The following is a 13,890-nucleotide window of genomic DNA, read 5'->3' as shown; positions in this document are numbered from 1 at the left end:
GGACTTTGACTCAGTTAATGATCTCGGTTCCTATTGACCCACCCTTAAGGTCACATGGACCTTCTTAAATGTCCTAAGACACTTAATTGGTTTCTAATTAACCCCAACCCCATTAAATTATTCCCAATTTACATTATTAATCTTAATTGGACTTCAATTTTACAATTTTGACCAATTATACACATCATTTACTCGGCCAACTCGTACACATGCACAAATTGTTCAAAAGTCCCAAATAGACCTATTATCATGCAATTGACACAAATTGGACTTCAATTGTTAAGGGTTAAGTCCTAATTAAGCTAATTTCACTTGATTAAGCCTAACTAGGCCCTAATCATATAAAATTCGACTCAATTGGAAAATACACTGGTATACCCCAAGCGAGTAATCCTCTCCTCCATATCAGTCATGGTTTGCTCCGCCTGAGCAGTCCTTTCGCCTAAGATTTGTGTGGGCCATTGATCTCGGCTTTGCTCCAAGCTCTTTGCAAGGTACCTTATTTAAAGATAAAACAAAACAAAAGCAATACAAACATCAAAGTGAGTATCTTGAAGATAAATGTTGATGCATGAGAAAATATTTGGGTCGAAATATTATCGTGATCCATATTGCACGGATCCTTTTGTTACACGCGAGAAAGATACGCTTTTTGAAATGGCAATCGTGTGACAAAAGCTTCGAGGCTTAAGCATCATCCTATGATCCCATTGACTTATTGCGTGTATATTGTACCTCTTGGCAAATTGATTTATGCCCACTTGGATGGTCTCAAACATATACCCTTCCTATTCAACGGGCACATTTGTAAGGGTTTCTTTCACACTCGTCCCAATGAGAGTGGTTTAAAGTCTCAACATGCTATTTGTAATTGGCACAAGACATCATATCGCGACTTTATATTTACGAATGGTGCCAATTAATAAGGGCATCGAATATCCTACTGTTCCCTTGGCCATGCCTCTCTTGAGTATCATTTATTCGACTCTCTTTTTCCTCGGAGAATTAGGTGTCTAATGGTCAAGAAGGGTCACGGTCAAGTTTAGGGAATGTGAATCTAGGTAATATTCAAGCCGTGTTGTTTTGTAAAACTATGCCATGTATCGAGAAAAAGGTATAAGGGTGAGAGAGATTTCAACAATATGTACGACTCCCTTTTTATTCCCTCCTATATATCTAGGACTACCCCAAGAAAGTTGAAAAAATCAAATACAAAAGATATTTGCTTATCGTCGACCTTTTTTTTTTCGGAAAGCAGTAAACAAGCACAATCAATGGCACACAAGAAGATAAGCATATGACAAGCTTATGGTTTTCTATGGTTGGGTGCTACCTATACCTGCAAATCCTCGGCCCGTAGTTTCCAGTCACCCCAAAGCGAGAATCATTAGATTTGCGGGTCGAACGGGAGTTGTTCAAAATCGTGTCCAGTGGGAACCCCGACTCGTACTAAGCCTCCCTATCTCATCCTATTGGGTATCCTATCATCAGTCCAGAGTCGACGGGGTTATTTGGTGGTTTGCAATGTAAATGAAATTACAATTGCACACAATCCGAGAAAACAATTTCAAACGGGAAGAGGAAGCGAAAATTGACTCAAAAAGAGTCAAGAGAGTCTCGGCCTCTTCCCCTTGAGAATGGCCGAGAGCTCTATTGACTCAAATAGAATCTCAAATGGTTTCTTCGTCCTATTTTGATTGTTTTCTTGAATGTTCGAACAATAAGCATGATAAATAACACGTGTTTTAACAAAAGTCGGTATTGCCATGAGTTGAATAACACTTTCAAACATGCAAACATGCACAAACACGTTCTTTAAGGAATCGATAAAACAATACCGACTTCATTCTCTTGAGAAAAATAATATAAACTCGGAAACTAACTTGGATCGGATCAAGAAGACACATCATAACCCGAAAAAAGCAAAACAGCCTTCGGCCACCTCACTTGAAGATGGTCGAGCGAACTATCGAAAAATAGGATTATCCATAATGTGCTCTGAAAAATGCCGGTTTGGGGATTATTTGGCTTATGTTTGCTCTATTAGCTTTGGATGACCTAGGAAGTTCTTCTGGTGTTCATCCATATCATCTACTTGCTCCTGCTGACTGGAGAATGACTAATGATTTGTCATTCTGTTGAGTCATTTTATGTATTCCTGCTCAAGTCGTAGCCTGAATCATTACGGATATGCATTGCTCGAATTGGTGAGCCAAAATGGGTGCTGACAGCTGATAACACCAAATACTCACAATCTAGTCGAATCATGTAAGGAATACCACTAATTGACACGATTAACTATTTATTAATCAAGCCTAATTGACTAAGAAATCATGCAATAAAGCTCCTAATCTATTCTATCCAGAATGTACAGTAAGCCTAATTTCACGCGAATGGCAAGGTTAGAGACCCAAGTGTGCCAACGCGCGATCCCAAGAAATAGAGAGACCATGGACCGTCCTCACCGGCTTATGACATAGCGCCAACCTTTAGGGTCCATAGGTATAAGCGGCAGCTGGGTTTTGATTTGATTGTAGATTGAATGTGGTCGTATGCATGTTGGAAGTGTTTAGACGATGAAGTGGTCACGAGGGTTAGACCACCGAAATTCTCCCAACTTGCGCTCGACATTGAAATACGGGGGAAATGGGTGGCCAAGTAGCCAGCGTCAAATGGTTGCAGCTTGCTTGCTAGAAGAAGCAGAAGGTATGGATAGCTCGTTTGAAGCAGCCGAAAGGTAAAAGCTCAACCTGGAAGCCGAGATGAATGTAAGTAAAGGAATCAACCTTGAAGCTGAAACTGAAGTACGAACCAGTCCTACTCGGAAACGAGGGATGGTGGAAAGAAATCAAGGAAGTCAATGGCTCCGATAGAAATTGTAAAGTGCGAGCAAGTAAGGTATATAGATGCGAGTGCATGTAATGTAGATATGCGTGTAATATAGATATGAAAGGGTGCACGAGCGGAAGGGATAGTGTTGAAAAGGTAGTTCTGTGTATTGAAGATGCAGGTAACGTAAAGGTAATGTAAAGATAAGAGACATTAAGTCGGTTTGTGTGTTTGTTGCAGGGAGCCTTACAATGAGTGCCTCTTCTTGCTTTTATAGGGTCAGACCTAGGAGATCCAAATAAAGCAAGTTTCGACTTATTCTAATGAAATGAACGGAACTAGGAAACTATAAACTAAGTTCCTTATCTACTCGCTAGAGACTAGGAAATAAACACTACTCTAGTTAATCCTAGGAAAATTACTTAATATTGGCCAGTATGAATGCCAATATATAGGTAATTCCCAAAGATATGAACAATCATCCAAAGCAACAATCCATGGCTGTTAAGTTGAGATGCCAGCCTTGTCTTCTTGCCTTCATGCCCACATCCACCTCACATAGGAAAGAATTTTCGTACTTTCCTCATGTAAAATACCTTCCTTTCGTGTCTAGCCATTCTCATGTTCAATTGATTATGCTAAGAAATGGCTCATTAGCTGCCATCTCTATGCATGAATGCGTCCAAGTACATGTGTGGGTCTTGTCTTGGAAAGGATCTTGAGGGCTGCCAGCCATGTGTCCTCAGCTATTTCCCATCTGATCAGACAAGCTAAGAAATTCCCTAAACTCCTTCAATTGCCATGCCACCACAGCTATCCAAATGGGTTGTGCCGTGGTATCTCGGGTCCGGTTTGAGAATTTGATCATGGGTTACTTCCTTACTTGTGCTCCTTTGTATGTCGAACAAATGATGTTGTCTCGTGGACCTCTAATTAGGTATGAATTTTACCAATTGAGTTCGATAAAGTACTACATGGATCACGGGCTCCGCAACCTACGCTAGGTGCAAAAGACGGATGTAAACACTAACAATAATAATAATAATAATAATAATACAATAAATCTTTTGTTTATCTCTACCATCATAAAGTCTAAATATTCCCTTCATCTCACTTTCATCTTCCCAGATTATCCATGATTGATTATGCTCAACTAATTACAATAATTACATTAAGGACAAATAAGTAATTTTATCAAAAAATTATCACTCCACTTACCCATTTTTCACTTCCTTTTTGCTCTTTATCACTCTCTAATTGTTACGCCTGCGAGGGTTTCATTTTTAAAGGTTCCTTTCTTTGTTCCTTTTTCCTTTTTCCTTTTTTTGTAGTTCTTAATTTTAAATTTTCAATAAAATTTCAAAATTAATTACACTGATGTCAACAAAATATAATTACGCCTTCCAAGGATAATGTGAGAGTATATATATCGAACTATTCATATGTAGCACGGATAGACCTCTAGTTTTTTTTTACTTTCTTAAGGAAAACCGATTGAAGACATTCAAATGACCAACCGAAGAAAAGGAGCAGCGACAGCCTTATAGTTATGGAGGTTTTCTACTGAACTAAAGCATGAGGAAAGCCATCTAAGGCCAAATACAAGACTTTTTAAGGGAAGGATGGATCACTAGCTAGGCAGACTAGAGAACCTTATCACTGCAGGTTGTACGGATAAACCAGAATTGCTTAGTATTGCCGGTGTTTCCTTCGTAGTTCATTCCTTTATATGTTATGGTCGGTTTAATTTTTTTTCTTATCCACATGAACGTGTAAGAATTACTTAAACATTGCCTTTGGTATATAAAAGGGGCCAGCCACTATCTAGTTCTGTTATTACTAATTGATGCGATCAGCCATATTGTGAATTGGGACTCTGAATTGTCACAATCTCTTCTCTGGCTGTAATCACGACAGTTGGAGCAACCGGTCAGAAGAATAGGAAACCAAAATCTACATAAATCCATTCATTCAACCCAAAAATATCTACATAATCAAAAAATAATTAATAAAAATAAAAAGTGAAGCAAATCAATTTACAATTGGGAAAGGGCTTAATCGTCTAAAAAATCGCGAAATTTACACTTTTTAATAAAGGGAAAAATATAAAAATTCCATTGTAATTTGAGCTTATGATAAATTGGACCCTGTGATTTTTCGAGGGACAAATAATACCATGTGGTTCACTTCGTAAGACATAATTGACCTCATTGTTAATTTTTCATCACTTTTGGTCCTCAAACTTTTCTTTTTGTCATTATTATCCTTAAACTTTTTTACTTTTTTATTTTCAATTTGGTCTAAAAATTTGGAAAAAAAAAAGGAAAAAGGGCTAGGCCGCCAATCAGTAACCCCGACCCTACCACCTTGGTCGCATGCACCCACAAAGGATGCCGGTGACCATGGAGGTGGGTCGGGGCTGTAGATTGGCGGCCCTCGCCCTCGAATTGATCAGGATCTTGAGTTTGAGATCCCGGTCAATTTAGGGGCTAGGGCCACCAATCGATGACCTGATCCCACCCTCGAGGTTTTTGGCATTCTCTGTGGGCGTCGGCAACCTCGATGGTGGGGTTGGGGTTGCCGGCCAGCTGCCCAAGCTCCTTCATTTTTTTTTCTCGAATTTTAGGATCAATTTGCAAAAAAATTGAAAGTTTTCAAGATAATAATGACAAAAAGAAAAGTTTGAGGAGCAAAAGTGACAAAAAAATTAGTGGTGAGGTCCATTATGTCTCAAGAAGTGAATCACAATGTGTTATTTATCCCTCGAAAAATTACATGGTTCAATTTGTCTCAAGCTCAAATCACATTGAGAGTTTTTGTACTTTTCCCTTTTATAAATATAGTACGAAATTTGAAAAGTAGTGCAGAAATGCACGACCTTTACATTTTTTTCCTGAAAGTAGCACAGCCTTTGGAGAGTAGCATAAAAAGACACGAACTTTACACTTTTTCTTAAATATAGCACAACCTTTAGGTTTAGCTGCTCATTATTATTCAATCAAATTGTAACGATAACAGCTAACGTGGAGCTAATAGTGCCACGTGACAGAACATGATTACACGAGTAGACCCCACATGATTGGACGATAACAGCTAACATGGAGCTAATGGTACCAGGCGCCATTCATTCAATCATGTTGTACCACATTGCATCGTTAACTCTCACTATCTTTTATCTTTACATTTGACGGAATAATTGACGTTGTGCTAGAATCGCAGCTCAACTGAAAGTCGTACATTTCTCTGCTATTTTTTAAAGGTCGTGATATATTTAAGATAAAAGTGCAAAGGTCGTGCATTTATATGTTACTCTGCAAATGTCATGCTATATTTAGGAAAAAATACAAAAATCTTGTCTTATTGTGTTATTTTTTAAAGGTCATGCTATATTTAAGAAAAAGTGTAAAATCATGTTTTTTTGGTTAATTAACCTCGGGAAAGCTAAGCTTGAAATTTGATTTGGCCGAGCAATTAGGACCCGAACAAGTCATACAATAAGAAATATCAAATCAATTTCTTGCAAGTGAAGAAAATTCCGAATTTGAATGAGAGTCTCATCCTGCTCTGTTCTCTATCTCCGTCTCTGCTTTGTATATATAAACACAAAGTATCCACAGGAGAGTTATGTCTTTACCATAATCTCATTCCTTCTCGTCAAATGCCAATCTTGCAATTCTTATGTCACTCTTTAATATTTTCCTGTCGATACCGCTGAATCAATAATATTTGTCTGGTAATTAAATGAGATGATAGTGTTTGTCTAGAAAGGGTTAAATCCTTCCATAAAAAACAAGATTTCAGATGTGTGCGTTGGTTCAGACCGGAGTTCTTGTGTTCACCAATCGGGTAGGAACGAATTACTGTCTAAGAACCATTCAACCAGATAGTGCAGGAATTACGACTCTAGCTATTTAGCATAATACGCCATGCCATGTCATTTTCTTTTTCCACATATTACAAGAATGTCTCTTTTCACATGATTTTACAATGAGAGGAGAACAGATTAAAAAGGAGAGAACGGACGACCCAGCAAGAACCCCTTCCCCCTCAAATTCCCCGTAGAATACGAGATTAGAAGCCCTAGTGGAACTTGAGGTTAGTCAAAATGTTGTTGTTGACCGGGTCGGCCAAGTGGTCGAGCAGGTTTTGGTAGGGCCCGACGCCGGTCACCAGCGCTTGGATGAAGTATCCCAATATCGCCAACATGGCCAACCTCCCGTTCTTCACCTCCTTCAGCTTCAGGTCCTTCATCGACTTCTCATCCTTCCCAAACCCAAGCGGGTTGAAGAAGGGCCCGCCAGGGTAGGCAGGGTCGCCCGACCCTCCCAGCCCCTTCTCGAGACCTAGGAAGTACTGCTTGCCCATTGAGCCGGGCTTGGCCCAGTCCTGGAATCTCCGGTGCTCGGCAAAGCCCATCAGAGCCATCTCCAGAACAAACAATGTGTAGGGGTCGGCCCAGTAGTTGTAGGTCCCGGCAGGCGGGATCACTCCCGTCTTGAACCAAGGAAGGGCGGTCTCTGGCGGGATCAGGCCAGCCTTGCCCAGGATCTCAGGGGCAATGGCCCCGACAGCCCCAAGCATAGCATAGCGACCGTTGATGACCTCCCCGTAGGCGAGCCACCTGGGCTCGATGAAGCCACCGGTTCCCTCAGGGTCTGAGAGGCCCAATGGGTCAAATCCATAGTCACCAGGTAGGCTGTCAATGAAGGAAAGATAATAACAAAAGTTAAATACAATAAATACAATAAATACATATTTCTGGTGCGGTATTAATTTTACCTGCCGTCCAAGTAGCTGAGACTCTGCTTTGATGCAAACCACAATTGTCGGTCTCCTCCTTGCTGGAAGTAAAACATAATTTAAATCAAACAAATGCGTCATCGCTTGATTCGGTTTTGGAAATTCTGATGTCATCAAAAAATTTCTCCGGGCTATGTAAAGTGATTGAACCGACACGCAAATTCAAAAGCTTAAAAGTTAAGTGATAGTATCCAACCGCGCGTCTTATAAACTCATGGAATTATTATTAACTTTTCGGCTAACTTTCAATAACATTGGATGCTAATTTCCAGCCATTCTCTTGCTTTCTCTACTCATTGATTGTTCTACTACTAACGAAGCACCAAGAAGAAGAGTACCATGTGATGCAAGAAAACAGTCTGTTCATTTCATTGACGATGTAAAATGCTAGACATTTACTGCGAAGATCGGTGAGATAGAGAGACCTTGACTGGAGGAGTGGAGGCGGCCCTGACGACGAAGGAGGCCCTCCGGGGGGACGGGAGGGGCTTGCTCGCCCCGAGCAAGTGCCGGGCAGACTCTACCGAGGATGTCAGGGAGGACGAGACCAAAGCCTGCGTTGCCATATCTCCTTTCCTCTCTTCCTAACTAATCACACCACCACAGACAGAGAGAGAGAGAGAGAGAGAGAGAGAGAGATGGTAGAACAGAGAACTGATCTGCCATGGGCTTCGTAGTTAAGCCATGGAAGAAGAACAGCCACAGAGAGAGCAGAAGTGGGCCCCGCGGGGTATCTGAAAATCCATGGCTGATAGCTGGGGAAGGGCGAGGGAGAGGTTGGGTGGATGAGGATCGGATCTGGTCGGCCAACTAGGATTGTACACGTGGCATTTTTACTCGGATAAGGTGATATCGTCGTCTCTGTTCTGTGGGCTGTTTGCAGATTTTTTCGGCACCACGTGGCAGTTACTGCGCCACTATGTGCTCACTAGCTGACATGTCATTCAGCTGACACGTCAGCCAACAACTCAGAGCAGCGTCCCCTTCTAATTGTTTGGGCTAAAAAAGGAGAATGGATCGAGGGTGTTGAGGAAGGAAGGTACAATCTGGATCAGTCAGATCGTTTCTGAACGTTTCGTTTTATAATAAAAAATTTTCGAATTTTTTAATGAAATTTTTTAATTTTATTATTTTCTATTATATATTATCAATAAAATCTTTTAAATGAAATCTTTCGGTTTAAAAAAAATTGGAAATTAAACAAAATCTTTCGAAATTAATTATATTCGCTTATAAAATTATCAAAGAATATTTTATCCAAAAATCTTTTGGGCATAATTCTAACAGAAAAAAGAAAAACCAAGGTCACACTCCTTAAAATTATAATTTTGTTAGAAAATTTATGTTTAATTTTTAAAATTTTAATGAAATCCTTTACATTTGCAACCCTTAATTTGAAAAATATATATTTTTATTCGTTTTTTCAAAGACCTCCTCCTAGTTAAAATCATACGTCCATCCTTGGCTAAAGTTGACCCACTAAGAGTTCATTTAAAAGTGCGATGGAAGGTTTCATAATCACTTTTTCTTATAATTTGAAGCAGATTTGGTATTTTGTGAGAGTTTTTAAAACCATGGTTTGGATCGAAATTACGTTATAAACATGATTTTCTCAAACAGGTTAATAGGTGCTTATAAAATATGTTTCTACTTATTATGTTTCAAGTATTAATATATTTATACTTTTTACTTTCAGCAGTTTTCAATCGTTACCTCCCAAATGCTTTTGCTTATTCTAAAATTAGTACTTATTTTTCAGCATTTATATTTAGCAACAAAACTCCCAAACCAATAGTAAAATGAATCCTTACCCATGTCCATGCTTATATGTATATGTAAGAAATAATTGTATAATTAGGTGCAATGTACCTCAAATTCGGATGTTTCTTCTTGGGTAAAGCAGAGCAGGGATTTTGAACACAACGACGACTGTAAGAAGGCATTTAGGATGGGGCAAAATCAATTTACATTGATGATAAATCTTGCATTTAAATTATTTGGGCTAGATATCGTCACATTTGATTGCATGTTTTAAAGTGACAATCGCATTATCTTGGTATAAGTACACAATCTCTATATGATTAGTTCGACTCTTATGCTCCGTTTGGTTTCGCAATTAAAATCACAAAAATTTTAACTTTAACTTTAACTCAACACATTACACAACAAAAATACATATTTCTCAAGTCAAAAATTTTAACTTTAACTTTAACTTAATACACTACATAATCATTTGTCTTTTTTCACAATCAAAATCAAAGTTACTTTAATTCTGAAATCAAACACACCATTAAATTCCGTTTAGGGTGTAGGAATATAAAGGGTTTAAAATAAACATCTCATCTTTCACTCCATTTCCTCATTTGATGCCACTAATGTGAGGCTGAAAAAAGCATTTTCTCGCGATAACCTTTTTGCTTCAATTTGATGTCATTAACATTCGCTCATATAAGAAAAGTATTTCTCAATTACTTTTTTTTATATGTATCATATATTTTATTTTAATTTCATATATTTAATAGTATATTTATAATGACACTTCGATAGGAAAAAAAAAAGAAAAAGAAAGTCCTATGTTATAATTATGTTCCCTCATATTGTTATACTCAAAAATTTCTCAATATCATTACATATCATCCTCTATATAACATATTTTATTCCATTCTCATGTGCATTTTATAACATATTTTATTCCATTCTCATGTACTAAATGCACCTTAGAGAACTCGAAACATGGGCTTTACTTAGGCAATTTGGACTTGGCCTGCTCATTCTTAAATCCATATCTTTATCTTTAAGCTAAATGAGAGTTACAAAGGTGGCTCTCTTTTAGCCACATCATTATGTAATAAAAATACACTTTAAAAGCAACGTGGATTATTTCAAGTGGTTCGACGCTTATTCTCCTTAAGCAATATATCGAATTCGAGTCTTGTAAATGGAGAAAATCCACGATAGAAGAGCTTTAACCCTTAATAAGCCAACTCGGTTGGACTGAATTAATCGGGATCTAATTGGACTTCCGGATAAAATGGTTCATACCAAAAATAAAATTAGAGTTTCTTACTCTCCACTTTTTTATTTATAAAAAAAGGAACAATTTAAAGAAAGACTTAAACTAAGGGAAAAGTCTAAAAACTATTTTTCACGTTTTCTTTTCGATTTCATATTTCAATATTTTCTTTTGCTCGTTACAAATGACATCTATAAATTAGAATAAAAGTTTCACTGGTGAGAATCAAATTTAAAATCTCCTATTTAATATATTTTTTGGATAAAACCACAACATCCTCATTTTATTAATAAATGTAATATGTATTACAATTTAATCTATATATATTTAATCTCCTTTTTTCTATATGAAGTTATATGATCCAATGCTATACTTTCATTATTAAGTCGCAATAATGTGTAAAAATAATAGATTTAGTAAAAACGAAATGCCACTATCCTTTTAGTATGTGCCAATGTTATATAAAAATAATATCTTAATTTTATTGTTGTGACACATAATTGCATCAAAATATTATGTACTTTTTGGATATGTATTACAAAATATATTAAGCAAAAATGTGGGCCTCAAAAAGATGATATTGTCCGAAGCAAGACGTTAGTTTATCACTAGTATATGTATATAACAGGAGACTCTAGATTTAGTTGACAGTTGATTAAGACACACAATAATTACCCACACAGTTAGAAATCTAGAGAGAGCAAGAGGACTGGATCAGGTTGAGAGCGGTTACGATCGAGACGATTATTGGTGCCCGTGTATGCCATCGTGGACGCTCAGCTGACAAGGCACGAGGAGGCCAATGACCATCTATCTTCTTGATTGCTATGGAAAATTCGAAGCCGTGTCAAGTGGATTGTGCTACAAGCAGTGACACCGGCACGCGAAGATCGGAACCTGAAAAAAGGACAAAATAGCTAGCAGCATGAATGCATTGTTGCATGTTCGTTTGATTTGTGTCTCTTGGTTGATTTAGCAGCATTTGGAGTTCTAAAAACCAAGATTATCACACTAGAAACCCAACATTAACTCATTAAATATTTTACTTATTTTTTTCTACTTTTTAGTTATTGCATTAATTTTAGATGCATTGTAAAATCATAAATAAAAATACTTATATAATAGTTTTTTTGTCACTTGCATTGCATGGATTTATGTTCATATATCTCGATATCATTTTTATAGTAATTATTTATATTTTTAAACACCAATTATCTTATACAAAATGATAATAATTTTAAACTTTTAATTTTAATGTAAATAATAATCTTCAATAATTTTTTAATAAAACTTATTATAATAATAATTTCTTTTCAATTAATATGCATCAAAATTTTAAATTATCTGTTACTATAAATTTATGTAAATAGAATATAAATTTGTATTTTTAAAACATTGTTTATAATCCTTATCTTTATATTTTTATTTTTTATCAGTTAGTAGCATTAAATTATAAATTTGTTCTCTTATAAGATCATGATAATTTTAGAAATTCTATATATCATCATCTTTTAAGTGTTTATATCATTTGGTGTTTTATATATATGTTCATATTAACACACACACACACTTATCATTTCTGATAACAATTGTTCTGATTTTTGAAATATATATTTGTTCTTTAACACAATAAAATATGTTGCCAGTAAATTCAAAGTTTCATTCAATAATCAATTAATAAAATTACACTAATTTTGAATGGTTCGATAAATATTTTTTAACTAATGATCTCAATGCATTATATATTTATCTAATCGATCAATGTATAATTTGCATATTTTTATAGATATTCAAACAAATTTGGTTATATATTTTTAAAATACAAAATTTGATGACATTCTATTTCAAATATACAATTTATGTTTTCTGTATACAATGATTCACATATTACAACAATTTTACCCTTATAATAAAATATGCTCGAAGTTAATTTGAAGTTTCACTCTATAATCATTTAATAAAATTAGACTATTTTTCAACGGTTCTATAAATATTTTCCAACTGATGGTCTCAATACATTATATATTTATCTAATAATTGTATTATATGCATATTTTTATAGATATTCACACAAAACTGGTTACATACTTTTTAAAGGATTAATTACCTAAAAAAGCATAAATTTTTCACTTTTTATCAATTTTTAGCACGAACTTTTTTTCTTAATCTAAAAATACAGAAACTATCAATTTGTTATCAATATTTGCATGATGTCATTTTTTTTATCGGTGAGACGTCAACGGTGGCCACCGGACCTCAATCGAGAGAGTCTGTGTTGAGATATGTGATGCGAACCTCGACGACCCTGCTGCGAGACCCAATAAAAATAGAATGAGATCAAACCCAGAATCGTCCAATGAAGGTTTCAAGGATAGGGAATATTGATCTGCTAACTATAAAGAGCCAGAAACCAATATTATAATATGGAATATTGACCTGCTAGGTATAAAAAGCTAGAAACTAATATTATAAATATCGGGAATTATAAGTTATCACACTTGCTATATCCGCAAAGTTGCTGAGCAACAGTTCGGAGAAAATATCTGTCACAAAGTTGAATGAAAACTGATCTATTTTCTCTAGGGATGCCACATGCCTATTTATATAGAGAAACTAATAATCTAATTGGGCTAATGGACTGGGTAAAATAAATCCTAAATGTAATGAGCCCAAAAAATGAAATAGACCCAAATTATTGAAAAACAACTAAATTCGGCCATTTAAACTGGGACCATCTTCTAAATAAATTTATAGGATATGAATGGTCGTGGCTTCTTGTTCTACATGCAGCCCGCCCAAGAGCTCGACTTCTCCTCCGTGGACATGCAATAACAACCATTGCATGGCTTGTTGGATTCGCTTGGCTCGTGCTCTTGTACTTGCTCTAGCTGGCACATGCTTATCCCAAAGCTCGCCTTCATGCCCAACCCTGTCATCTTTGGATTCTTCCTCAAGCCCCTGCGAAGGGTCCTCTAGCTGGATCATATCATTCCCCCCTCTCTTCAAAAGGATTCATTCTCGAATCTATGACAATCGACTTGATTGGTGACTGTTCTGAAGGCATTTGCTCGAGAAAGACATTCTTGAATTCCTCACTTTTCACGCCGATGGAATGCTTGATTTGAAGTTGCTCTTCATCCATTTGGTTAGGTGGAAGCGGCAATAGCGTTGCGTTTCGACCATCGCTGTCCAGGAATTGAGAAGCAATATGACCCTTCTCATTGCCATCGGGTTGAAACTTGGTTGTG

General features: G+C 36.5%; 1 protein-coding gene across 1 annotated transcript; it reads right to left on the bottom strand.

Annotated features, from left to right (window-relative positions):
- Nucleotides 1-6,739: 6,739 nt before the first annotated feature.
- LOC116189368 (chlorophyll a-b binding protein 8, chloroplastic) lies at nucleotides 6,740-8,310 on the bottom strand. Its single transcript, XM_031519009.1, has 3 exons — nucleotides 8,055-8,310; nucleotides 7,609-7,670; nucleotides 6,740-7,525 (listed from the first exon to the last, which is right to left on the bottom strand). Exons 1-3 carry the CDS (start codon nucleotides 8,193-8,195, stop codon nucleotides 6,910-6,912), a joined length of 819 nt encoding a protein of 272 aa, XP_031374869.1. The 5' UTR covers nucleotides 8,196-8,310; the 3' UTR covers nucleotides 6,740-6,909.
- Between the last annotated feature and the right edge of the window lie 5,580 nt (nucleotides 8,311-13,890).

This window comes from Punica granatum, chromosome 8, assembly GCF_007655135.1.
Source record: "Punica granatum isolate Tunisia-2019 chromosome 8, ASM765513v2, whole genome shotgun sequence".
Lineage (NCBI taxonomy): Eukaryota > Viridiplantae > Streptophyta > Magnoliopsida > Myrtales > Lythraceae > Punica > Punica granatum.
The sequence above is the reverse complement of the archived record's forward strand: the minus strand, read 5'-3'. Positions and strand labels throughout refer to the sequence as shown.